Raw genomic sequence first — 26,861 nt, 5'->3', positions numbered from 1 at the left:
GAGAATTACAGGAAAATCCGGCATACGCTGTGACAGGGGAAGGAACAACTGCTTGGGGGACCAGGTGGAAATGCCCGCCTGGGAGGTGACTCGAGGGAAGAGTGGATGAGGCTGATGGGCCGCCGGGTTTCGAAAGAGGAACAGCTCACCAGGCAGGCTAGTTAGAAAGGACGCCTGGGCAGACGGACAGCGCCGGCAAAGGCAGGCTTGTGGCAGATGCCAGATGCAGCCACTTGCTGCCCTCGTCAGGACTGACCACTGTATTGCAATGGTCTCTAGACTGGCTGTCTTGTTTGTGTGCCACTCCCAAGTTCACTTTCAACACAGCAGCCATGGCGACCTTCCTGAAAGTGCAGTCGGACTCTGATGCTCCTCTGCTTAAAATCCTCGATGGCCGCAGGCTGGGGTCTCGGTCCTACGTGGCCGGCAGGCTGGGGTCTCGGTCCTACGTGGCCGGCAGGCTGGAGTCTAGGAACTACGTGGCCGGCAGGCTGGGGTCTCGGTCCTACGTGGCCGGCAGGCTGGAGTCTAGGAACTACGTGGCCGGCAGGCTGGGGTCTAGGTCCTACGTGGCCGACAGGCTGGACCTTCCTCCCGCTGCCGGGCCCTGCCCCAAGGTGTTTGCACATGGGGTTCCCTTCCTTAGGAAGGGCTCTGTCTGGGGTCCGACTGCCTCGGCCCAGGGCCAGCTCCCCTGGCACACCCACCATGGTGATGACGGTGCTTTTCTCCCAGGTTTCCCTTTAAATAACAGCTTTTTTGGAGAGGCCTTCCCCAACCTTTGATCTGAAATAGGTCCCTTCCTGTAGCATCCGGTCTGCTCCTCTCCCGTCACATGTACGATGCAGCGTGTCTCCCCCACTGAGAATCTGGCGGAAAGGAGCAGGGACCACACCTGCCTCGTCCCCCGCGGGACCCCAGCCCTGGCGCCACGCCCCCCCCCCCCACAGGAACGAGGTCATACGGAGAATGAGTGGTCAGCCCTCGAGGAGAGACACAGCAAGACTAGTAACGTAATGACGATTCTATAATTACCAACTCCATACCAGATAATCCCTCCCCAGAGGAGGGAGAAGACGACGTAGAACAGCAACGACCCCCAGATCACAACGTGGTTTATCCAAGTCCAGTAGTGGGTGTCCAGCGCCAGCTGAAAGAGGGAAAAGGTGATGGATGGCAGTGTTACCTGGGCAAGGCCCTGTGAGCCCTGGCAGCTGGGGGAGGAAGCCAGAAACCACGGCCTCCGAGTCTAAACACTGCCAGTAACTCTGCCCGGATCCCGGGGGGATGCTCCCACAGGGCGACTCGGGCGACGGCTCAAGGCACTGGTTGTATTTCTACCCAGGACATTGCTTTGGGATTTTCCAAGACTCAGGTTGGTAGGATTTGGGACCTCCATAATGATACTCCGGGAAGAATCCGACTTGACTTGAAAAAGAGCTAAATTTTCCACAGTACATTAATTTGTTCCAATTAAGATGCATTTTGCTTATACTAGGGGTGGGGCAGATTGCCATTTAAAAGAAGTCTAATCCCCATCCCTTCATACAGAATAGGCTCCTTCCCTCCTTCACCTTCTGTGTAATTCTGGCCTTTGCCCCTCGGGGCCAGGGCCGAGTTGGTGGCGGGGAGAAGACCCCGGCAGGGTTAGGGTTAGGGTCACGACTCACTAGGAGGGCTGACTGTGCCCGGAGGAGGCACGTCGGGTCAGGGGATGTACCTTCAGGGTGACCGTAAACACCATCACCGTGAATACCAGCGTCCCGAAGGTCCAGTTCCCAAACATCTGTGGAGACAAGAGTCCACGTCATCTCCCACTAATGCGGATTCTCCTCCTTCGCGCTCCGCATGAGGGGCAGAGAGCACCTCCCACTGCCCCGCCTGACACTTCCAGCGCCAGAGACGCGGAGACCCCGCGACGTCGCCACAACGTGAGAGGGAGGCCGGCCGAGCCTGGCTCGCTAGGCCCCGGGTCCCGCAGCAGCGCCGGGGCGGGCGGTGGTTCCCGGTGGGTCCTTCCTGCACAGCCGCCCCCGGTGTTGCCCCCTCGTTGCTCCCGCAAACGGTGGCCCTGCTCACAAACTAGAGCAGGACACGCCTGAGAGCTAGAGTCACGGTCTGCACGGGGCCGAGCCCGCTCTTCCCGCGGACGAGATCTTTACCCGGTGGCCCAGCCCACGCTCGGTAGAGCGCGTGTCTAGCCTCTTTCACCTGTCGGCTCGGAAGGCAAACCACTGCTGGCATCGTCCTGGGAGCAGTGAGAGCGACAGCCTTGTCCCCTGCGGGCGGCATCGCAGGGACGGGGCCCCGTGGGAGTCATGGAAATGGAGGAGGGGAGACACGACAGAGCTGCACCAGGGCCCGGGGCAGGTCCGCGGCCAGAACCTCGGACACGCAGCGGCCCCCAGACGAGGCCCCGGCGGGATGTGGGCTCGGCCAGCGGGGAGCACACACGTCCCACTGGGAGACAACACGTTTCTCACCCACAGACACAGACACAAGCAAAAGGAAACACCAGCCACTTAAGAGCCTTCCTCCTGGGGACAAACCAGCCTCTTGGACATGTTATTTTACAAGAGTTATTTTCCTTGAGATTTCTACACCGCCTAAGAGCCGACCCATTTCTGGTTGGTCGGATTCTGTGAGCTGGGCCTCTCAGAAAATGCTCCTACTTCTTCTTCAAGATAAAACAAAGCTTTACGTCACAAAGCATTACAAGCTGGAATAAAAATTGCTTTCCCGTATGGTTAGTTTTCAACCAAAGAAACATCCCTACACGCGACTCACTTCAGGCGAGCATGTGGGCTGCAGGCCTTGTGAGGTGTTTACCGAGGCAAGAACCTACTTGCAGAATTCTAGGAGAAAAACCAAAGTGTCAGGACTTTTGTAGGAAACACACTTAAGGACCCTCATCACTTTATTCTCCGCTTCATCAGCGTGATCAAAACTGGGCTCAGATCCACAGCCACAGTGGCCCTCCCTGGAGGTGACTCTGTCCCCGAGGTGGGGGACATCTGCAGTGTCTGGGGACATCTTGGGCGAGGGGGGCTACTGGCGTCCAGCAGGCAGAGGCCAGGGGTCTGCTAACTGCACCGGGGCAGCCCTACAACCAAGAACTCCCGGCCTCACCAGCGACAGTGCCCAGGCTGGGAAACCCTCAGAAACACGGCTCTGTCTTCAATGCTTAATGCCGGGGGCAGGAAAGTTTACCTCTGAGGTGGGTTGCAGCTCGGCAGTGGCCAGCAGGTGCAGGAGGACACAGCGCCTGCTTCCTTTTCATTGGAAGCTACCGTTTTTAGCCAAAAGCAAAAGGTGAAGGTGCAGGGGGAGGGGGGCAGCTCTGAACCCCGCGGGCACCGTCAGCTCATCTGGACGGGCAGGAGCCCTCACAGCCCACGTGTTTGTCACCCCCGCTTGGCAGGGATTCAGAGATCTTTCGCAAAACTGTTAGATGACAGCAAATGTGGGCGTGGAACACGAGTGGCAGTGACAGGGCGCCTCCAGCAGCATCGCAACCGGGGACAAAGTTCCGATCACTCAAATGGCTTCTCGTCTCTTCCCGAGAGGGGTGGGACGGTGCTTCCCAAGGCACTGCCGAGATTCCCAGGATTTGGTAGATTCTGGTGGATCTGGGATCCACGCCCAGCCCAGCAAAACAGAGGGTGTGATTTTTACAGGTGAACAGCAGTAAAGCACAAGTACCTTGAATCAGATTCGGGCATTTGGGTTGGAACCCGGGCAAGGCTGCACACCTGCCCGCCTTCACTTGTGCCCTCCACCAGCTGTCGCAGCTCACTGGGAGGTGGTCATGGTAACACCCCCGTAAGCTCCTCTCGGGTTCCTTATTTAAGGGAGCCCTCAGGTCAAGCTGAGAGTCAATGTATTATTGAATTCAATGGCCATTATTTCTATGGACTTTGGGGGTGATTCACTGGCGCTCCAATCCCCTTTCTCAAAGGGGTGTCCTGAGGGCCGGCCTTTTTCCCAAGTGATATCAGTTCCCCACCCCCCAGGAAGCCCCAGGGCTGATCTCCTAAAGTAACACGTGTTTCCGCGGAGAACGTCGTGAACTTCCGGGCCTCGCTCGGAGGATGAGGAGGATTCAGTAGGAGGTCTCCAACCTCCCCCCCACCAGGTCCAAGTTTAATTCCTTCTCCTCACGCTCCGCCCTCCCTCCTCCTCCTCAGGAGCATGTTGTAGGAAATTTTACTGCTCACAGAAGCTCTGAAACCTCGACCAGTTTAATTTTTACGTGTGAAGATATTCCACGACCAACATGTCTTGTGTTTTCTCAAGATCGCAGTCACAAGGAACATCTAGTGCGTTCGCTCCACGTGCTGGTTCGGAACCTCTGCTGAATGCTGGTGTTCTCGTCCTCAGCCCGCTGGGGACCGCTCACGTCCCAGCTCTCTAGATGTTTACTGGCTTCTATTACAACGTGCCCCAAACTTTCAAGCGTTCACCTAGGAATATCCCGCAGTTCAACAATAAAACAATCATTGTCTTATATTCTCACTGGAGAAATAATACAGCTCTTGATGTCTGTGCAGAAAATGCTCCACAAGTGAATTTCTCTTTTTCAAAAGTTATCAATGATTCAGTTGTTCTCAATAGATCCACGAACATGCCTACAGAATGATTTAGGTCTTCAGGGGTCACCTCCCAACCATCACTAGACCAGGGCAGCTACAATGTCCCACCAAGAAGACACGCTCGTCCTCCTTGGAAGGGGACAGTGATGACCGGTATCACCACCGAACCACCTGCTGCCCAAGACCAAGGGCATCACCAGCCCCGAGGCTGCCCTTGACGTACAGCTTTGTTTGCAGCTTTATCTGAATTACTACAGAACCAGCCTACAATATCATTTTTGGTTTTGTAAGTGATGCAACCCCCTTACCTGCCAAACAAACAAGAATTTAAGAATCAGTGATTCAGAGCGAGAAGGCTCTGTGCGGAGCCCCCGAGGTACCGCGGGGGTCGAGAGTCAGACCATCGATGGGGTGCACTCGCCACGCGTGGCCCTGGGGGCTCCCCACCTCCTGGGGCTCCTGTTCCCCTGGTGATAAAGGTCTACCCTGGGTCCCTGCAGGTGTCCCTCCGCTTATGCTGGTCTTGCTCTCACGCCTCTACGTCTTTAGGTTGTTAATCGTCCCCCGTGCGCCGGTGACCCAAGGCACAGCTGTGGACAGACGCCCAGGTCCAGCCCCTCACTTGGTACGACTATCCCGCATGCTGCCCTAACATCACTGTGCATCTCGGGAGCTTTTCACGTGACAGGGTGGGCGTGGCCTGTGCTGACTCTGTTCCCACGGGGGCCTCAGAGCTCCTGGCCCGTGAGCACAGGGCCCCAGCCAACTGGCGTTTTTTCTACCTCGCTCTCCCTTCCTGCCATCGTTTCAGATTCTAACCAACACTTCTGTCCCATAACAGCTGAGCAAAGGCACAGAGGTGGCGGGCGGGGGAAGGATGGTACGTAACCGTCTCACAGAAAAGACCCCTTCTAGACGCTGGGATCCAGGTTCCATGGTGGCTCAGGGCACCCTCAGGAGCGAGTAGCAGAGAAACAGGAAACGGCAGAAGCCCTTGGCTCACGGGAAGGGCCTCAAGGCACCCGGGCCTGCAGCTCCGACCACAGCAGCGGCAGGAGGAGATGCGGCCCAGCCTCGCGCCAGGAAGGCCCCCCTGGCCTGCACCCGAGGCCACTTGGGCGACCAGCACCTGTGTCCAGGGTGCACGTCCCCTCCCTGCTCACACCCGCCTTCTCGTGGGCTTGCAGAGCAGGGCCAACCATGTCACCACGTGACGTGAGCGTCAAGCAATTCAGCAGCCGCGTGGTCCAAAACACATACCCTGGGTTTGAGCTCTAATTCCCTGACCTTGTACAGTATTTATAGGTCTGAACTTCCACTTCCTCGGCTTAAACACCGTGAAACTGTCCGACTGAAGGAGCGACAGTGGTGAGCGAGGGTGACGCCTGCAGAAGCGACTCACTGCCTGGATCCTGGGACCACGGATGCTCGGGATGCGAAGTCGGAGCTCTTTAAGGTACGTGTGAGGTGCTCGCTTAAAGCTGGGCCCGCAAGGAAATCGCACTAAAGATGCAGAAGAGCGAGCAGTAAGACAGCTCGACTCAGCTACTGATACACGGCCTGGTGGCACCCAGGAACTATTCTACTAAAGCTAAGACAAAGAGTAAATTCTTGAAAAATGTAAAGAGTTTAGAAAAGTGCAATAAGGCTTTGAAAAATCCTCAAGACCAATTTAGGAAAAATTGGTTTAAGTTATAACGAGAGATAACAGCACCTTTCAGTCACAAGGAAAAAGAAACAGACAAATCGATGGGCAAACACACAGCAAGACTCTGAACTTCAGGCCAACCACGCGGAGGGACAAACGGGCAGAGAGGTGTCCCATCAAACAGGACATGCAGTAAACCTCTGTTCACAAGCTCCCCTTCTTTACGTGGACCCTGGGACATCAGGCCAGAAGCAGGACGCCGGGCCCCAGGCGTCTCGATATTCTCCAGGCGGGGGTGGAGGTCGGCCACAGTCAAAGCAGCATTCCCGCCGGCCTAGCATGCTTCTGTGTCTTCCTACTTACTTAGGTCAAGGGAAGTTCAAACAGATCAAGTCCACTTAGAAACATCACTGACCCCGCTGGCGGTCCCCAACATGGAAATCCAGGGAGTAACCTCAGCAACAGTGACCCAAGTGGACACACACGTCTCTGGGACGACCCCAGTCCTACAGACATGGGGCAGCAACTAACAGCATTTCTACCGACAAAGCACACAGAGGGAGTCACGTTGGAAAATATTTTCGAGAAATATTTTATTTATAATGCACTCCAAAAACACAAAGGACACACCCACAGATTTCTTACCATGTGTGTGTTGGTGGTCACTATCTGAGAGTGGGAAGGAAGCCATGGCAAAAAGAAAAAAGCAAGATACAAATAAAACAACCCCTAGAAATTATGCAAAAAACCAGAGAGCTGAACGTCTCCCGGGAAACTGTAAATCTACTCGTTGTGAAGGAAACAGATACTTAAGGACATGAACAAACACTACAATGGATTAAATACTAAATTATTTCCTATATTTAATAAGCCACGTCTCAATGATCGAACTGAACCACTAGATATATAGTTAATGGTGAATAAGTTACAGAACTAAAGCCTAGAACCCCTCAGGAAGGGTGTCCCTACAGCTGGCAGAACTCTGCCATCATGTCCCTTCCGTCCAGCTGGGGGGCAGACACCCAGACACGGTCCCCACGGGCTGTGCTGAGACTGCGTTGACCCGGGATCGTGCTGGATTCAAGCTCTATCCCCAAAGAATCCCGGAGCCACGTCGACACGACCCAGTTCCGTACTAACCTGTCCGTTGCTGGTCACGGTTGTGTTTTCAAACATGAAGTAAGCACCGAAGAAAAACACCAGAGCATCGAACACGCCTAAGAACGTCCAGTAAATGAACACCCGCCAGCGGAGGAGAGCATTCTTGGCGATGTCTCTGGGGGAGGCAAAGGGTGGGGACCTGTGATCGCGTCCACGCACACGCACCCACTCAGCCCCCACTGTGTCCACCGGCCCTGCGGGCGCCGTCCTCATCCGGGGGCCCCTGACTCGCGGAGAGCCCTGAGGTGGCAGAGCTGCAGGGACAGGAGGAGGAGGGCCCCTGGAGGGGGCGGGGCCCCTACTGACACCCGCTCAGCCAAGCCCCGAAGAGCGGGTCCTGGAGAAGCCTGGCCGCGAGCACGGGGTTCCTGGTCTCCCGCCTGGGGTCACCCCACACAGCCTGTCCACGTCGCGGCCAGACCCCCATCTCCACCTGTCGACTGGCCGGCACACGCTCTGAATGCACGGAGCCTGTGGGATGCCAGGTGGGCCTCACGACTGACCACGCCCCTGAGTCACACCTGATGCTCTGTGGCTCCTCCGGCCACACGGCCTGTCACTTCACTCAACACCACACCTGGTCCCAGAAGGGCCCTGGGACAGCTTGTAGCACAAAGCTGTTGTAACCGAAACCATCACAGTCAAAGCACAGTAAGAAGGGAGCAAACACGCTGAGGTGTGAGGGGCGACGTCCCCAGCTGACACAGTGGGAAGGACCAACAGACATTAAGTTTGAGCTTCCTGGGAGCAAAAGCAAAATATTCTCCAGACTTTGCATTTTACTACATATGGATATTCCGGAACAATTTGTTTGAATATTTTATTTCTCAAAGTGGACTGTTATATCACTACAGGAAGAAAGACGGCAGCGCTCACACTTCTGCTTCTGACAGTAGGGACACAGGACACAGGGACACGCTGGCATCCACTAATGACAAGACCGTCGGCCTCCGGGACCAGGCTGCACATTTCGCGATAGGACTTCCTACACCTGTTAGTTTAGTTCAATAACGCAGAGAAGCTGCAGGATTCCCTCTGGGTGTGTGTCTAAAATGGTGTGTGTTCTCCTATTTTCTTAGACTTATTCCTGTATCATTAAATGCACGTGACAAACTCAGAGCTTGCTTTTTTTATCACCTACAGGGATTATTTTGGACCCCAACACTTCAAGACCCCATTTAATGGCTAATGATTCTGATGAAGGCCGTGGGGCTGGCGAGGTGTCTTGACTGTGTGGGCACAGGACTCACACATGTGAAAAGCCTGCACAGAATTAAGTGCACACACACGTGAGTACATGTGTGCACATGAACAAGGACCAGTAAAACTGAGAAAACTCCAGTAAGACGGCTGGGCGTGTCGCATTGTTGCCCTGCTTGTGACCCTGTCCTGCGGTTCTGCAGGATGGTCTGTCAGATGTTACCACTGGGGAAATTGGATAAAACCTCACAGAATCTCTCTACTATTTCTTACAACCACATGTGCATCTAAAATGTTCTGAAAATAACACGTTTAATTTACAAAGCCACAATAAACAGTGACACATTGAATCGGTCAGAGATCCTGGGGTGCAGTTCTAAGATAGCAGAAAAATCTTTTCCTTGTTATTAAAAATACTTTTTAGCAGAAGAGAGCACCCTGAGATCAGCTATGTTAACTTTTCTCTTTTCTCACTGAATGGAACCTATTTGGACCTGCAAGGATCGTTTAGGCCATAAATCCACTGGGGTCACAAGGGGATAGAAACTCTCACCCCAAGTTCTTTCATAACCATTGAAAAACACGGTGAAATACAAACTGGCTTAACGTGTACATTTCAAACGCAACATAAATCCTCTGTCTGAATTTGGAGTATATTCACTTAAATTACATTGCTTCCTGCTTGAAGAATCTCCTGTGGAAGCAAGTGTGTCAGCTGACACTGAATCGTCTGGTTTTTAAGTACTTCAACCAAGTATTATCTGGATTCGCGGTAGGGCTGCCCGGTCCTTCTCCGTGTCTACAGCGGCTGTCTGCTTGAGGTACCTGTAGAGGGCAGGGTCCCTCTTGAGCGTGTCCATGGCGACGTGCTGCTCCATCAGGCTGTACAGCAGGATGGGGAGGGAGGTGAAGCTGATGTTGTACAGCGTCAGGTAGGCAGTGTCGTACAGGGTCTGCAGGACCGAAAAGCCACGTGAAAACAGCACCCGGGCATCTTGACAAGATTTCCGGATAATTTGTCTCAATATGCATATGTAGTTTTCATTTACAAAGGCCCACAAACATGAGCATTCTAAAAGCACACTGGGCCATTTTTTCTACAGATACAGAAGGACAAAGACGTTTTTCAAAGTGTCATGATGTCGACTAGTCTGGATTAAAATCACAGCGGACCCACCCGGTCCTGCCATTCCAAACCTGCGACAACAGAAAGTTGCATAAAAGTTTGCAGTTCTGATCGCCACCTCCAAGCTTCGATTCTCTCTGGTCCCGGGTGCTTCAGATGAAAGCAGATCAGCGACGGAACGGGGTCGTCTGGCCTGCAGGCCCTACCGTCCACCCTCCACCCACCACAGACACACGCGGGGAAGCGGGACAAGGCTCAGGTGAGCTCGACCTCAGGCCTCAGGACTCACCTGTTGTGAAAACCCACAGAAGAACTGGTATAAAAACTGAGGGAAAATGAAGCAGACATTCTGAAAGACAAGTCACACGCCTGTTAATCAAGGGCACATTGTAAGGTGTCACTTTTCTATCCCGTCACAGAGCTTGGCCACGTGACACACTCTACCTGGGCAAAGTGCCCCACATTCTCCAGCAAGACGGGCAATGGCTCTAAAACTCTCTGCTCATCTCAGGGGCTCCCACAGTGCACACAGGACCATTCTGGTCACCCTGAGATCAGACAGACTCAAGGGAAACTTGTGGCAGACAAATGAGGAGGCAACGTCCGTGTCAGTACAGACAGGAAAGAATGCAACCGCATTAAAGAAGAAGAAACTACTTCCAGGAGCTATAAAAGAATGCCCCTTCCTCAAGCGTTTTACAGCCCGTATCTCACTGGTTCCACATTCAGTTTTGAGACTGTGCGAACAGAGCTGGGCGTTTGCTCCCGTGGTCCTACGATTACCCCCTCCTTTCTGACAGTCACTTCTATCCACGGACAAATCAGCCCTGTAGCCTCGGGGCATCGTGACAGACGGTCACACGCTCTGAGACGGTGAGAGGGGAAAGGAAAGCCTTCCTACCTTATAAAAGAAGTACTGCACAAGCTCCGATATTCGAATGTAGTAAAAGTGCCCGTGAACAAGCAGCATCTTCTTTAAGTGCTTAAATTTCGGTATCGCGTAGTCACTGTTCCTGGCAGCCTGGCGACCTTCCTTCCCAACGATGCCTACAAGAAGGGAGTGAGTGTGCTGAGTAAAGCCCTTCTCAGCGCCACGCAGGCGGACACGGACACAGGCAAAACGGGGCGAGGCGGAACCGTGACTGTCGGATTTCCAGTCACGAACGCTCTGTGTCACAGACAGTGTCCTGAACGTGTGTCTGAATTCTATGGCCCTGCCTTGGCTGTGTCCTTTCTCGTCCAGCTGCGTGATAAACCCGGGTTACCAAGAGGCGCAGGGAAGCAGAACCGAGGGGCTTACCTATGCCCACGTGGGCCTCTAGGATCATGCTGACGTCATTGGCGCCGTCACCAATCGCTAAAGTGATAGGGCGCTCTTTTGAAAATTTGATTAACTTAACAATCTGGAAAAGAAGTAAGTGCAGATTTTATCGTCTCTGTTGTATTTTTGCAAAGGTCATTCACTAACTAGGCAGAAACGACAAAGATGTAAAGTTAGCCAAGGAAAAATGAAACAACTATGTGCTAAAAGTGAATTATTTACTATATGCAGTCTATTTTATCCACTTAGGATAAAATCTTTTTCACGTCGAAAGTGAAACACACTTAAGCAAAAGCAGCTAAGAAATGACTGTAGTAAGACGAGCTGAGCAGGCCGGTGGGCAAACAGGACGGAGAGTGAAATCCGGGAAGTCATTTGCAGGGGCTGCTCCACTCCTTACGTAAACGTGGGGGGAAACAGATTTAAATATACGGGGCGGAATGTGAACGCTGCATTCCGTTAGAAGATACTGCTATTCCAAGCTATCTGGTTTCAAGCATCTATTTTTTAAAATAAACTGTTCATTTACTTTTCAAATTTGTCATGTGTGCAGAACCAAATCTGACAACTCAATGCGATGAATAATTTCCAAATTTTTAGTCTGTGTCTTTACAGTCTTTTTTTCCTATTTATGTGCCTAAGTATAAGGTTCCACGATGTAAGACTGAAAAGATGAGGAAAAAATGTGTGGATTGTCTTCTTGTTTCAAGACTGAGACACTAATTGGTATTAAAGTTTGCGAAAGTCAGTTAAGAACCTAAAAGAAATACCAAGTAACATGTGAAGACCAAACGACACCCTTAGTTCTGTTCTGGACATCACTATACGAGGTTTACTCAGAGTCACACACTTAAGAGGGACAGTCGGGAATAAAACCATTTTTATCCCAAATACAATGTACATGAATTCTTGACTCTGCTTCTCTTCACTGAGAATCACCCCAGGGCGATGCCGGTGTTTTATGCTTAGTGACACTGTCACGTGGCAGATCAGTGTAGCATGCATGCGAGGATGCTAAAAATGACCCCTTTGCACATGGTGTTCAGTATTTTACCTTAAGCACTAGGTCAGTCTGAGAAGCTGACAGTTTCCTTCACGAGCAACTCAAGAGAAACTGATCTCCCTTATCTAAAATGTGGTTTACAGAATTGGGACCGTTTTAGGTTTACCAACACCAGAAAGGCACACGTGCTCACGTTTGTATCCCATATGCTTTAAAACATATTTAATAACACACAACAGGGGGCTTCTCTGGTGGTGCAGTGGTTAAAAATCCACCTGCCAATGCAGGGGACACGGGTTTGAACCCTGGTCCAGGAAGATCCCACGCGCCACGGAGCAACTAAGCCTGTGCGCCACAACTACTGAGCCCGTGCTCCAGAGCTCGAGAGCCACAACTACTGAGCCCATGTGCCACAACTACTGAGCCTGTGCTCTAGAGCCCTCGAGCCACAACTACTGAAGCCCGCGCGCCTAGAGCCCGTGCTCTGCAATGAGAAGCCACCACAATGAGAAGCCGCGCACTGCAACGAAGAGTAGCCCCCGCTCGCCGCAACTAGAGAAAGCCCACGCGCAGCAACGAAGACCCAGCGCAGCCAAAAAAAACAAAAACAAAAACATTAAGAAAAAAACACACGTCAGGTGGTGTTTCCACAAGAGTGTGGTGCAATGGGCAGAACGTGAGTTCGGAGTCTGACAGAGTGGAAGCCGATTCGGACGGCCACTTTCCAAATCATCCCTCCAGGCAGGTTCTCCCGATTTTCTGTGTCTTAGGTACTTCATTCCTAAAATTAGCACAGCCTCCCTCGCCTCAAGGGTTACCGTGAGGGTCGGTGGGTTCGCACCTGCCTCAGCAATCGGCACACAGTAGGTGCTTGACTGCAGCTGCCTCCCTCCCGGCTTCCGTACAGACTCTTACAGACGGCTTTACCTCCTTGATACAGTTCTGTATACGTGAGAGGTGGGACGAACATCTCCCTTGGTCTCTGTACCCGGAAGGGCCATCCATTTGATTCCATCAACGCTTACTAACCACAGCGAGCAAAGTAAGTCTCACGTTTCAATTTCTATCATTTTTGCTTCCATTTTTAAAAGGAGGTGCTTTGTTAGATTTAAAAAAACCCCAGAGGCTGTAAGGGCTCATGAATGGCTCTCACTACGTAACCCCCTTCCCCCCGGGGTCCCCAGCTGGCTCCCGGCGGGCGCGGACCTGGGCCTTCTGCAGGGGCGCCATCCGGCAGCAGAGCACGGCGCTGCAGTTCCGGCAGATGTCCAGGAAGAGCTCCCGGTAGCTGCCGGAGCTCCCGTCCTCACGTGGCTTCATTATCAAGGACAGCGCGGCGCCATCAATAATTAAACCGTAGTCCTGCGTATCGGCTGAGAGTCTGTTAGATCATACAAACCGGAGAAATTACTCAACAACTAAATGCAGAGATTTGAGAAGACTACGTACTTTTTTGGGATATCTATAGATGCTACACATTCAGGATCAAGGATTAAGAAACCGGTTTTTCTTGTTTTGTCAGTAATAATACAGTCTCTAGATTAGTGGCTGTAAGGCCTTTGATTACATTTTAAAATTGTGTGTGAATTAAACTTCCTCATTTCACTGAGGCAAAGCGAACAACGGTTACAACTGTGGATTCCTGGGCGTGTTCCGGTACTTGGCAACAGGAGGAGAGCGTTTATCCCGCTATGGAAGAGATCGGCCTTTATTCCCGAACTGCCTGGCCACCTCAGCCAACCACAGTCTTTATTGTTACAACTAATACCTCCTTGCTACTCTGCCCGGGTGACATGACTTGGAAAGAACATGGTCGTAATATTTCTCTTTGCTGGGTTTCAGAATTACAAGGAGTATCTCTAATCCCCAAAAGGAATTCTGCAGATAGGGCAAAGGGAAATATCGTTGTACTATTTATAAATGAATAATTTTAAATTCACATATGATTAGAGAGCTGCCTTTGCTTTACCTAAGTTAATGAAAATTTGAAATGATTCAAATGAAATCTAATCTTAGATCATGCATCTAATACCAGCAAGGACAGCATTGATAAAATGTGAATAAATTGGTGAATATTCTTGGAAAAAACCACTGTTGGGCATACACTGTTTTGTCTTCATCGACAAACGACCATGCATTATTCACTTCTCCCTCCTGCTCTGGCAGATGCCCTGAGGAATTCACGATGCAGCCCCCAAGCGTCGTAGAAGCAGATGGGAATCATGCCATGCACGATATTTTGTAAATCCATGAATCAAGTCTCTGCATCCTCAGCCAGCAGTCTGCAAGTGAGCATACACACACACACACACACACACACACACACACACACACACACACACACCGCTCTGAAGCAAAAAGGCACGTCACACTTGCTAAAGAGAAATAGCTCTGGTCATGGTCCCGACCACGGGATGCTGTTAGAGGCCAGAGGACAGGACCACGTCTGCACAAGGGAGCTGAGGCCACGGCCCTGCCCACGGAGCTTGCCTGTCCCTCTGCAAACGTCCTGCCTACCCTGAGAAGTTGTCGCGGGTCAGGCTGGCGCCGCAGTGCAGGATGGTCTTGCTCAGCTCGAAGAGCACGTCGTGCAGACTCTGCTCCTCCAGCCTCTTGGTGGTGACCTCGAGCAGCTGCGTATTCCTGCGGAAGAGCTTGCAGGCGTAGCAGGCGGCGGCTGCTGTCTCCATCTTGTCACCCGTGAGCACCCACACCTTGATGCCCGCCTTCTGCAGGGCCTCGATGGTGTCGGCCGCCTTCTCCTGCAGCCTGGGGGGCGGGGGGCGGGGGACCACACACACACACGTCAGCGTGGACACAGCAAACCGAAGTGTAGAATTCCAAGGACTTGTGATCTACTAAACTGTTTCTGTTTTTTGCCCCCAAATTAAAAAGCACCGCGGTGCTGGCTCGTGATTTACTGTAAAGGACCTGAAGCTGGTTACAGCTGTGTATTAACTTTTTACAACAAAACACTTCCTAATACCAGAAAATCCGCAGGGATAAAATATTAAGAAACAAAATGGCATCTTGTGCAAGTAACAGTTGCCGAGCACACAGTTTTCTGCCTGGTGGGACTTGCTACTCAGAGAGGATTTTACGCTATTATAAGAAGGCCCATCATAACCGCCAACCAAAAAAGTCTTAACCAGGGAAAAACGGGACCTGGAAAAGAGGTGACACTCACCACCTTTTCTTTGTGCATAAACTGCTCTAACTTTGCCACGTATCAAATTGGAGCCCAGGTTCCCCTAGAGAACGTGCAACGCCAGTTGCGGCTCTGGGACTGGCTGAGGGGCGTCACAGGCTCGCCGCGCGTCAGATGCTGCGGGAAGCACTCGCCTGCGACGTTTTGTCTCTGCCAGAACCTTGCAGGACGAGGACTGTGTTATGACCCTGGTCCACGTGTGGAAAACCCAAGGCTTGCCGAGGCCACAAGACAAGTCTGAGGATAAATGGCCCTCCTGATCTCGGTCAGGCTGTCTTGCCATCCGCGGAGGTCTGGCATCAAAACCATGTCTGCCTCATTTGGGGGCCTGCTGTGTTCTCTAGATTTTAGAGTCTTAGTTTTTGACAGATGTGTGTCAGCGATGTACTGTTTTTCTGTCCAGTGCTGAGTGAAAGGAAAGGGAAGGATCTGGTTTCTGCCTGGAAGCCTCGGGTTAGATTCTGGGGTAAACTTCCCAGGCCAAGTCTGGAGGTGATACAATCGTACTATTCTAGAGACAGAAAAAACCATCTCTCATTTCATCCTTTTTTGCAAAAAGGAAACCGAGGCCCAGCGTGGTCTGTAAAGATGCTGGCTAGAGATTTTAAAGAAATAATTTGTAATCAAATATCATCACTCCAACCCCTCCCCTCCCCCCCATCCCCGGGGATCTACTCTCAATGTCCTGAGGTGCCAGCTCCCCGCCGGGTGCATCAGCTCCCAGGACCCCTGTGAGGTTCCTCGGCTCTGCAGGCGAGGATCCCTCCGCCCTGAAGAGCCTTCCCTTCTCCCCAGTTCCTCCAAGGACCCAGGAATTTTACCAGCTATTATTGTCAGTTTTTGCAATATTCTACTTCATTAATTCCTTCAATGAGTGATGACAAAAACACTGAGAATGTTAAGATCTAAAATGTTTACACTCGTATTTGGAAAGAACTAGTGACAAATTTAGGAACAGATTAGTTATTGATTCCATTCTAAAGAATAATTGAACAACATAGCCTTATAGCTTGACTATTCCTAATATGGTGTGAAAATGCGGATCATTTCTGGTTTCTTCTGGGGAAGTGTGACTTTCAGGCCTTTTATTCGTGGAAAGTCAAACATCACAATAGCACAGGCTGACCCCCTGTGCTATTACCCTAGGCAACCAAGCGGCCTGCCCGGTCCTGACGCGTGAACGCGTTCACCGGGTGCGGCTGACACCGGCTGTGGGGCTCCTCCCGCAGCACCCCTGTAGTCCCTGCTGTCCCACTGCCACATGACTATTTCTGAAGACAAGCACAGCGAGCCTTTACCGATCCTCCACGGCCGTAGCACCGAGCAGGATAAGGTCCTTCTCTATTTGCTCATAGGCTTCTGCTAACTTCCTTTCCCGATCTTGAAGCGCCACTTTGGCAGCCTGCAGCAGCTTACAGATGCCTTCATATTCTTCTTGGATGAGCCTTTTGTAGGCAACGCACAAGGTCCGAAGCCCCTCCTGCAGGACACAAAGCAGCACTTAACGTGAACTCGAGGGTCACTCTGTTGAATATCACTTCCCAAAGCTTTCCCGACACCCCTCTCCAGCTAGAGTGACTAACCAGAGAACGAGAAACCAACCCACCCTCAAAGGGCTGGTCGTCTGCAACTGAAGCATATCCACCTTAAATATACATAATCATGGTAGATTATAAAGTTTTCAAACTAGTACTAGTAAGCGTGGGAATACAAAATATAAACCAGGGCCGTCGAAAGATAAGACTTTGTTCTTTTATTTTGACAAATGAAGAGTTAACCTTTTTTAGGATAGCAATTCGCAATTTATAGTAAATATCAAGTGACATTTCTTTTTTCTTTGGCCACACCACGTGGCATGTGGGAACTTAGTTCCCTGACCAGGGATTGAACCCACGCCCCCTGCAGTGGAAGCTCAAAGTCTTAACTGCTGGACCACCAGGGAAGTCCCATCAAGTGATATTTCTAAAGCATCACCCTGCAGTGGAAGCTCAAAGTCTTAACCGCTGGACCACCAGGGAAGTCCCATCAAGTGATATTTCTAAAGTGATGCTTTACGTGGGGTGTTTGTGCCAACACTTTGATCTTATTTGGGTCTCACTGAAGGAAAACCACACGGTTATTGATCAAACCTATCGGGTCCACGGGAGAGTAAAATAAGAACCTAAGACTAATTCTGGATGTCAGGGCACACAGGGCAAGCACACCAGCCGGCAGGGCACCAGGAAGCTGGGGTCTCGAAGGCGCCACACGGAGCACTTTCACTCTGTCAACGGACGTTTCCTTCGGTCACAATGAAGCAACCATCACAATGGCCCGACTGGCGACCTTGGATGATCCCCTTCTGCTTCCCTTGTTCCTTCAGCCCCAACTCTACTGATCCCCTGAAATGAGCCAGAGTCTCCTACATAATCAGTCCAAATTCTGGGAGAACACTGGTTTCTAAGATTTTAAGAAGGTTTTCCACTATATGAATTCTAATGTCCCATAACTCGCAGAGAACGCGTCACATCTCTCATATTTTCTCCGACCTCCAGATGCAGCCGAAGGAAGGATCATGGTCGGGTTAACAGCTCCTATTGTCCCAGGAGCTCTCGGAAGCCTGGAGGCAGGAAGGGAGCCCCTGGGAAGGAGCAGGACAAAAGCAGCATCTGTGTGTCCGACACTCTGGGAAGGCTCTGAGCTCCGTGACCGCCCACCGTCCAGGTGCTGAGTCCCGTCAAGAGGGGAGCAAGCAAGCAGCCCGCTCGCCTCTCTCTGAGAAGGCAGGTCCCTCCCCACCCCTGAGCTGTGAGAGCGTAGAGATGCTGTTGTTCCCCCACATCCTTCCCGGGTCCGCTCCCCGCTCACTTCGCTGCCTCCTGACTGCCTGCCTCCTTTGTGGGGTGGGAGCTCTCAGGCCGCTGGCACTGTCTTACTTCACCCCCGACTCCTTGGCACAGTAACTTCTGCCAAAAAAAGTTAAGTGGTTGAAGTTGGATCAGAAGCATCCATGGTGATCAAGTTACAGATCAGAGACATGAACTTGAACTACAGAACAGATCCTCTGGCTTCTCCTAAGAGGTGAAACGCACAGGGTATATGACTTCCTTCTCACGCCAGAAAAACTGCACAGTAAGAAAGAGGTTTTACGAGGATAGTAATTCAGAGCTGTCCCAGAACACAGAGCTGGTGTGAACGGTCAGCAGAAACTTCAGAAATAAATAGAACCTAGCTTTTAAAAGCAGCTATGGGACTTCCCCTTGCGGAAACATGGAGTAGAAATACTTTATTCTTCCTGCGAAGTATTACTAAAACCCTGGACACTGTTTATAAAACAATACTGATATACAAACAAAGCCAGACAAATACCTCACAAGGAAAGAAAATTATGGAACATTATCCCTTACAAACATAGATGCAAAAATCCTCAACAAAATTTCAGTAAACTGACTCTAACAGTATGTCCGAAGGATTATATACATGACCAAGAGGGATTTATCCCAGGGATGCAAGGGTGATTCAACATATGAAAACCAATCAATGTAATGTATGACATAAATAGAACAAAGGAGAAAAACTCACATGATCATCTCAATAGATGCAAAGAAAGCACCTGACAAAACCCAACACCTGTTCATGATAAAACCACTCAGTAAACTAGGATAGAAGGGAACTTCCTCAACCTGATAAAAGCCATATATGAAACTCATAGCTAGCATCATACTCAACGGGGCAAGATTGAAAACTTTCTCCCTAAGAGCAGGAACAAGACAAGGATGGTTGCCTTTGCCACTTCTATTCAACAGGGTACCAGAAGTCTTAACCAGAGCAATCAGGCAAGAAAAAAAAAAGGTATCAAGTTGGAAAGGAAGAAATAAAGTTATTTCTGTTCTTAGATGATAGGATCTTATATGTAGAAAACTCTAAGGATTCCACCACCACCGAAAAAAAAAAATTGTTGGAACTAAAAGACGAATTCAGTAAAGGTGCAGAATACAAAGTCAACACACAAAAAGCAGTTGCGTTTCTATACACTAACTATGAACAATCCCAAAAGGAAATTAAGAAAACAATTCCATTTACAATAGCATCAAAAAGATTAAAATACCCAAGAATGAGTTAAACCATGGAGGTGAAAGATTCATAGACTGAAAACTACAATATTTTGCTGAAGGAAATCATAGAAGATCTAAGTAAATGGAAAGGCATCCTGTGTTCATAGATTGCAAGACTTAATATCCCAAGATGACACCACCACCCAAAGTGATCGACAGGTTCAGAACAACCCCTATCAAAACTCCAATGGCATTTCTTGTGGGAATGGGAAAACCCACCCTAAAATTCACGTGGAATCTCAAGCGACTCAGAGTAGACCACAATCTTGTAAAAGAAGAACGAGGCTGGAGGATGGACTCATGTTTCCTGGTTTCAAAACTCACTGGAAAGGGACAAGTAACCAAAACGGTGTAGTCCTAGTGTAAAGACAGACATAGACCAACAGAACAGAACTGAGAGCTCAAAAATGAACAGTTGCACATGTGGCCCAATGATTTTTGACAAGGATGCCAAGACCATCCAACAGGGAAAGAAGTCTTGTTCAACCAATGGTCCTGACACAAGCGGCCATCCATATGTGAAAGAGTGAAGCTGGACCCTTACCTGTCCCACACACACAAAATTAACTCTAAATGGATCAAAGACCTGAATATAAGTCCTACATTATAAAACTCTCAGAAAAAAGAAAAAAACATAGGGACAAATTATGATCTTGGATTTGACAACAGTTTCTTAAATACGACACTAAAAGCACAGGCCACAACAAAAAAATAAATTGGACTTGATTAAAGTTAACTTTTGTGCATCAAAGGATACTATTGAGAGAGTGAAAGACAACCTACAGACTGGGAGAAAATATCTGCAATTCATACATCTGATAAGGTGTTAGTATTCAGAATATATAAAGAACTCCTACAATTCAACAAGAAAAAAACCTGATTAAAAAATGGGCAAAAAACTTGAATAAGCATTTCTGCAAAGAAGATATACAAATGGTCAATAAGCACATAAAAAGGTGCTCAACATCTTCAGTCATTAGGGAAATGCAAATAAAAACCATAATGAGTTACCACTTCATACCTAACCAGGGTGACTATAGTTAACAAAAATGGAAACCAACAAGTGTTGGCAAGGATGTGGAGGAACTGAAGCCCTCACGCACTGCTGGTGGGGAGGTGAAATGGTGCAGCCTCTGGGGAACGGTCTGGCATTTCCTTAAAAAGTGAAACATATTGGAATTACCAGGTGACCCAGCCATCCCACTCCTAGGTACGTGATCAAAGGAACTCAGACGATACAAGCGCACCCATGTTCACAGCAGCATTGTTCCCCGTGGCCAAAAGGTGGAAACAACCCAAGTGCCCACCAACAGATGATGGATAAACACAGTGTGGCACATGTAGCGCATCCACACGATGGAATATCATTCAGCCAAAAAATGGAATGACGCTCTGATGACGTAAGAACTCGGATGAGCCTAGAACAGACTGAGCACTCACTTCAGAACAAAATGTGAGAAGAAAACCAAACAGGTCACAAGGGAAAGCATTAAGCGCCAATCACTGTAAGTCCTCAGGATAAAGATCTATTTTCTTCAAGACCATCACAATGTGCTTGTCATTCTGGACGCCCTCACCCCCCAACACCAGCGGAGGGCTGTGGAGGGTGGTGCCCGCCGAAGGGCACGTGGCCAGGCTTCCCACGGCGCACGCACGTGGCACCCAGCAGGAACACGCCCCCCACGAGGGAGAAGAGGCGTGAGGCCGCCGCCCGCATCTCACCACTGCGTTGCGCTCCACTCTGGATCGGATCTGGTCCACCTTGCCTTCTATCACTCGGGGAAATATTGAAGAATCTGCTCCTTTGCAAAACAGATAAATTTCTCCTAGAAAACAAGAAAAGAAGATTTTCATTTAATCACTCTATGGGGAAGACGAAATTATTTTTCAAATGACGCTTTTATTAAAAACAAAACCAGGGATACCAGCGCTGAGACTGTCGTGGAGATGTCGACTACCAGTTAACCTGTAAGATCAGGAAAACGTCAAAGCTACGGAGCCCCCGCCAAAGCCTCGTTTTATTCCGACAAGCCCAGAATCTCCGGAAAGTCAGGAACCAGGAGCGAAACTGGCTCCTGGCCGTCCTTCCGCCTGCTCCCTGGCAAGGATGTGAGTGAGGGACGAATGCCCTCGGGACCAGCGAGGGGTACGGACGCAGAGGGCGTGGCCGACCCCAAATGGGGTAACGAGCTGCTGGGACACCGGGCGTGACCAAGAGTGACGGGAAACACCTGCCGAACGATCCTCCCCACACCTACTGCCCGGTCACGCCACACGTCTCAGCGCTGGGGGTGCGCGCTCCTCCCCCCTCGAGGCGAAAGGTTTTCCCGTCCAGACGGGTCAGGAAGCTCTCGGCTCCGACAAAACTGCGGGCGCCCGTGCTGACCCACAGGCCGCTGGCACCGGGGCTCCTGTTTCTCGAGGAATCTTCTGGCCTGCAAACCACGTGGCTCTCTGCTGGGGAAGCACCAAGGGGCTTGTCACAGCGGCTGCAGGGCCAGAGAGGGGGCACTGCCGCTGGGACCGGGATCTATTCAGCACTTGTCATCAGACAGAAATCACGCACACCGAGCCCCGGGCCGGGGTGGGTCCCTGGAAACCCAAGACGCTGCCGGCCCGCGGGAAGGAAACCCGGGAGCCAAACCCAGGGCACCAGGAGGGGCCGGGAGGAGGGGGCACAGTGCCGGGGCGAGGGCTGGGGAGCCCAGAACCGGTGGTCCCCACGGGGATCTGCACAAGGGCCCGTGAACTCAGGGGCAGCGTCGGAGCCCACCGTGGCTCCGTCCTTGGTCCCAGAAAGAACTATCTTCTGCAACATACGGAGCGAAACACTTAGAACACGGCCCGGTTCACGCTCACGGAAGTCCTGGAATTAAACCCAGGGCAACGTCCACCTACGGCCAGGAAGGATGGCGTCTGCAATGTGTGTCGCAGGCATGCGGAGGGGACACGTGGGGCTGAGCGGGGAAAGAAGCGGCAGCACGCCGCCGCCCCCAGTGGGAATCTGAGGAGTGAGTCCGATCCCCAGGAGAAGCCTGCACACCCTCAGGCCGTGACCCAAGAGTCCTGGTCACGTGCCCGCCACCAGCCGTGACTGCTATAGGCAATGCCTGAACGTACGGCATCAGATATAGGATAAAACAAGTTTCGTGGTCCAGACAATTCTGAGTGGTGATACCTTCTTGGACAGTAATTCTTTTTCTAGAAAAATCACAGATGACTCCAAGTAACGCCCTGTGAATGACTTAAATCTTCTACTGTCTCAACCTGTCATCCCGCTGTACCCGCCGTAGACGTGGGACGTGTTCAGCCTAAAGACTTGGTCAAGCAGAGCCTCTGACGTGAAAACATCTGGAGTGGAAGGCAACATTTAACTTGCAAAGGACAAGAGCAGACAGTATTGGGCCCCAGCTGCAGACCTGCTTTTCCAGTTTCGTAAACGAGTAGGAAGCTAGAACTCCAGAGCAGTGCAAACACGCAGGTGAGGTGACCGTGGCCCACGCCAAGCGCCGTGGGACCTGGGTGGCTGCCACGGCTGCAGTAGCTTCTCGGGGAGAATCCTCAGAAGCTCAGGGCCGCAGGGGCTCTGGTCTCCGTCCTGCCCACGAGGCTGTCAGTCAGTGCCTTTAGGGTCATCGCCGGGGAGGTATTACTACTTAGACAACAACTTGTTTAGTTAAATATTCAACGTCTCTGAGAATTCACTGCTGCCCTGCGGGGTTCTGATGGCCCGGCCTCTCCCCTCCAGGAAGGGGTTTCTAACGGCGCGAATGCCGAGGAGGTAAGTCCTTCACGTGACCCAGCTCCTGCTCCAGGCTGAGCCACGCTCCTTTTGACGGGAAGTGTCGCTGCTTGTGAAGATTCCACGGTCCACACCTCGGTTCCAGCGCTGTGCCGGGGCGGGTCAGGAGAATGGGCAGAGGGGGCAGAAGATGGTCTGTGACCAGCTGAGGCGTTGCTTCCCGAGGCTGTGGCCGTGACCGCCGGCTCACGGACTGTCTCAAGCATGACTCACGTTTGTATGGGGGAAAGTCACAAGAGAGAAAGACTGATGGTGTGACCTTGCGCGGGTGAAGGCCTTCATCCTGGATGGACCCGGCGCTGCCAGCGCACAGCATGGGGAGCACCAGCCCAGGGGACTCGTCTCCAAACATGACGGGCCGCGTGCTTCCCGTGTCCTGCTGCGCCTGCGGCCACGTGTTCGGGGCAGCATTTACACAAGGACTTGATGTCCACGGCGCCCACTGGTGCAAGGCTCGGTGGAGGAGCCGTCACACCTGACAGCCTGTTTTGGAGGCGAGGGGGCCACGCGAATCCGAGCGCCAGCTCTGAGACGCCCAAGTGCTCCAGCTCGCGGAGCGCACTTCACAGGGCCTGGCTGAAAGACGGGCCTTCAGCGACCTCCCGATGTCCTCAACCGGCTTGGGAGACAAAATAAGGCATTTCCCGTCCCATCGCAAGAGGCTCAAGCAGCCCTGTTAAGGGACCTCGCTTTGCGGAAATGAAATCCGCTCGACCTGGGTGTTAGGACGCTGCTGACGTACAGCTCTCCAGGTCACACTTCAGGCTGAGTCTGTTTAGGTTCAGGGCAGCAGCTTTGCTTGGTTTCTCTCCAGGCAAGTTTCCAAAGAGAAAAACATAGCCTAGTGCGGTCTAGTTTTAAGAAACGAAAGAGTAAGATGCCATGTCTCTTGATAAGATGCCACTTGAAAACACGTTAGTAACTGAACCCAGCAGCACTCACTGAGCACTCAGTGGTGCTGTGCTGGGCACACTGTTGAGAAAGTGTGGTTCTGCATTCAGGACATCTGCAGCCCGCAAGGGCAGAAGGAAACCAGGAAGGCTTCCTACAGGTGGCTGTGGACACGTCCTGGGAGAGCTGCACACGAGTAAGAGGGCCTCCAGGTGGAAAAGCCCTGCCAGGTAGAGGGTCTCCAGGTGGAAAAGCCCGGCCAGGTAGAAGGCCTCCAGGTGGAAAAGTCCAAACCAGGTTGAGGGCCTCCAGGTGGAAAAGTTCACACCAGGTAGACGGCCTCCAGGTGGAAAAGTCTACACCCGATAGAGGGCCTCTAAGTGGAAAAGTCCAGACCAGGTAGAGGGCCTCCAGGTGGAAAAGCCCCGCCAGGTAGAGGGCCTCCAGGTGGAAAAGCCCCACCAGGTAGAGGGCCTCCAGGTGGAAAAGCCCCACCAGGTAGAGGGCCTCCAGGTGGAAAAGCCCGGGCGGTGCACCCTGGGGGGCAGCCTGGGAAGGAAAGCGGGAGGCAGCTCAGGGCCTCCACGAGAAGAGCTGGAGCAGAGCTGCCTGTTTCCATCAAGGACACGAGCCCAGGGGGCCCGGCAGGGGCTGCGAGCAACGGGGGCTTGGGAAGGACGTGGTCGCAGATGCCTGGGCGGGGCCTGCGGGGGGTACCCAGGATACAGGATGCGGCGTGTGTAAGCCGAGGGGAGTTTACAGCCCCGGGGATGAGTCACAGGACCTTCCCTCGCGGGAAAAACCAAAGGTGACTAAACCTCAGCCTAAGATGCTCGGGGACAAACGGGGCCTGACGTTGAGGAGTTAGGGTTGGTTTATCCATGTTTTTAAAAAAGAGAATAAACAGTTAAATCCTTAAAGCTCCTATAGAATTTAGGCATCAGGGTAAAAACACAGTCACAATGTATCATTTAAGAAACCAAAGGGAAAGAAATTTCTACCTGTAGCAGATTTGACAATTACACTCATCCTCCTCCTTACTGAGTCAAAGCTCAAAATTTCCAGCAATTCAAACCTGAAAAAGAGATTGAAAAATTGCTGTTACCGTCATCCGGCTCCACGTCTCATTACATGCGGGTGACTACCGACCCCCCCCTGCGTGCTTCACGGTCCCTAAAGCAGCACAGGGGTCGTCAGCCAGGCTGGCTGTGAGGCTGCGCCGGCCCTGCCGGCCCACGAGCTGGCTCCTGGGAGTCCGGGAGCGCCAAGCGGCGGTTATGGCCTCAGGGGCGCTCTCACTTGCCTTTCCAGCTGGAAACCAGAAGCCGGACAGCAATGTCACTGCCCTCCCAGGGGCGACCCCATGGCGCCCGGAGGCCCCGAGCGCTTGCGGGAGGAGCCCCAGCTGACCTCGGCGGGCCTAGGGCCCAGCAGCCGTCCTGGAGTCGAGGGGCGCACCACCTCCGCAACCTGGGAGTTTATTTTTCTTAAGAGCAAAAATTTAAAATCCAGCTCTTTTGAGACCATCACCACCAAATCTTACATTCTTTACCACATGTGCCGTATCCGTAACTGCCCACTGATGTTTATTTAGCAAGGAGAGATGGATGACCCCATCCTCGGAGTCAAAATCAAAACATGCCATTTGGCTCTGGGAGCAGCAGTTTTAGACTAGACGGTCCCTAAGAGTCGATACGGAAAGTGAAACATCCCCCGTCCATCTGGTCCCTCCAAGGCTACCGCTCAGTGTTTCTATAGGACCCCGTGCTCCACGTCCTGGGAACCTGCTCTGAGAACACAGGATTCCAAGGCCACTCCCGGGGGAAGGGCTTACGTTGGCCCTCTCGTGGGGAGTCAGAGCTCGGCCTTGGGGGGGTGTCAGAATGTACTAGAAGCTTTGTCAACTCCTGCAGTAAAACTGACAAGGTGTGGCTTAACCCCAGTCTGTCTGAGGGCACACCACCACCCAACTTCTCCTCTAACCGTCCGACTCAACTTCTCCAGGTGTTTCAGTGACATTCTTGGAGTTGTTACTGAGAAGAGGGAGAATGAGTTACGGAAGGAGTACAGAGAATTTGGTATTTTCTCCAGGGAAAGAGCTCTGTAAAGACAATCCTGCACTTCCATCCCAGCCTGGCAGGGTTCGCACCTCTCAATGTCATTGCCCCTGTTTTGCAGCTCCATGTAATTGTCCTTCAGCCTCAGGTACGTGAAGCCCAATCTGCAGAGAAGAAGACATACCTGGGAGTCAATGTGGACCCTGATGGTCCTCTTTCATAGCATGTTTCCATTTTACACTTTGGGAAAGCGCTCCTTTTGAAAAAGAAATGCTTCCAGAAAAACAGAGGCTGTAAACTGCATTGTAAAGTCGGGAAATTATAGCACTGTCTCAGAACATTCTCCAAGAGCCCAGGGAATGTCAACTTACCCGACTGTCTGGCGCACCACACGCAATTAGCTGCCTTCTTACTGGCGTGTTGAACGGCAGCAGGTCTGAGGATTGGTCCCTGTCTCTACTGATCAGTGGGGCTGCTTAGAGGTTGATTACCATGTCAGGATTGGAAGGACTCTGGGAGCCCGTCAATCTCCAGGCAGACGCTCCATTTTACTGATGAGGAAACTATAGCCCCGTTCAACCAACGGGCCACGGGGCACTTCATCTGTAACGCCCCCTCCTGCACCAGGACGTGTGAGGGCTCTGCCCACGCGGGCCCAGGCTGGGATGGGAAAGAGCAAACGGGCCTGGCTTCTGGACTCAAGGAGCTTCCAGAACGTGGAGGTGGAGACATACACTAACACGGCAGCAGCCCTAATC

General features: G+C 51.7%; 1 protein-coding gene across 9 annotated transcripts in view; it reads right to left on the bottom strand.

Moving 5' to 3' along the window:
- The window catches only part of ATP11A (ATPase phospholipid transporting 11A), a 125,599-nt gene that overhangs the window by 9,357 nt on the left and 89,381 nt on the right, over window positions 1-26,861 (bottom strand). For 8 of the 9 annotated variants that reach the window (XR_014237106.1, XR_014237107.1, XM_082365838.1 and 5 more), the window contains 13 exons: window positions 26,196-26,267; window positions 25,048-25,121; window positions 21,076-21,179; window positions 16,558-16,739; window positions 14,569-14,820; window positions 13,258-13,432; window positions 11,028-11,130; window positions 10,629-10,774; window positions 10,017-10,076; window positions 9,427-9,554; window positions 7,381-7,516; window positions 1,721-1,786; window positions 1,047-1,150 (listed from right to left, as the gene is read on the bottom strand). Coding sequence is in view for 7 of the 9 variants with exons in the window: in XM_082365838.1 (XP_082221964.1) it covers window positions 1,047-1,150; window positions 1,721-1,786; window positions 7,381-7,516; window positions 9,427-9,554; window positions 10,017-10,076; window positions 10,629-10,774; window positions 11,028-11,130; window positions 13,258-13,432; window positions 14,569-14,820; window positions 16,558-16,739; window positions 21,076-21,179; window positions 25,048-25,121; window positions 26,196-26,267 (1,602 nt within the window). In the remaining 2 variants the exon portion in view is untranslated. Of the gene's footprint in view, window positions 1-1,046; window positions 1,151-1,720; window positions 1,787-6,816; window positions 6,910-7,380; window positions 7,517-9,426; window positions 9,555-10,016; window positions 10,077-10,628; window positions 10,775-11,027; window positions 11,131-13,257; window positions 13,433-14,568; window positions 14,821-16,557; window positions 16,740-21,075; window positions 21,180-25,047; window positions 25,122-26,195; window positions 26,268-26,861 lie in introns of those variants that run through there. The other variant, XM_082365843.1, reaches the window with a different exon arrangement.

The sequence above is a fragment of the Balaenoptera borealis genome, assembly GCF_965194805.1.
Source record: "Balaenoptera borealis genome assembly, chromosome: 18".
Taxonomy (NCBI): Eukaryota; Metazoa; Chordata; class Mammalia; order Artiodactyla; family Balaenopteridae; genus Balaenoptera; species Balaenoptera borealis.
Note: the sequence above shows the minus strand (reverse complement) of the source record. Positions and strands in the feature narration are given on the sequence as shown.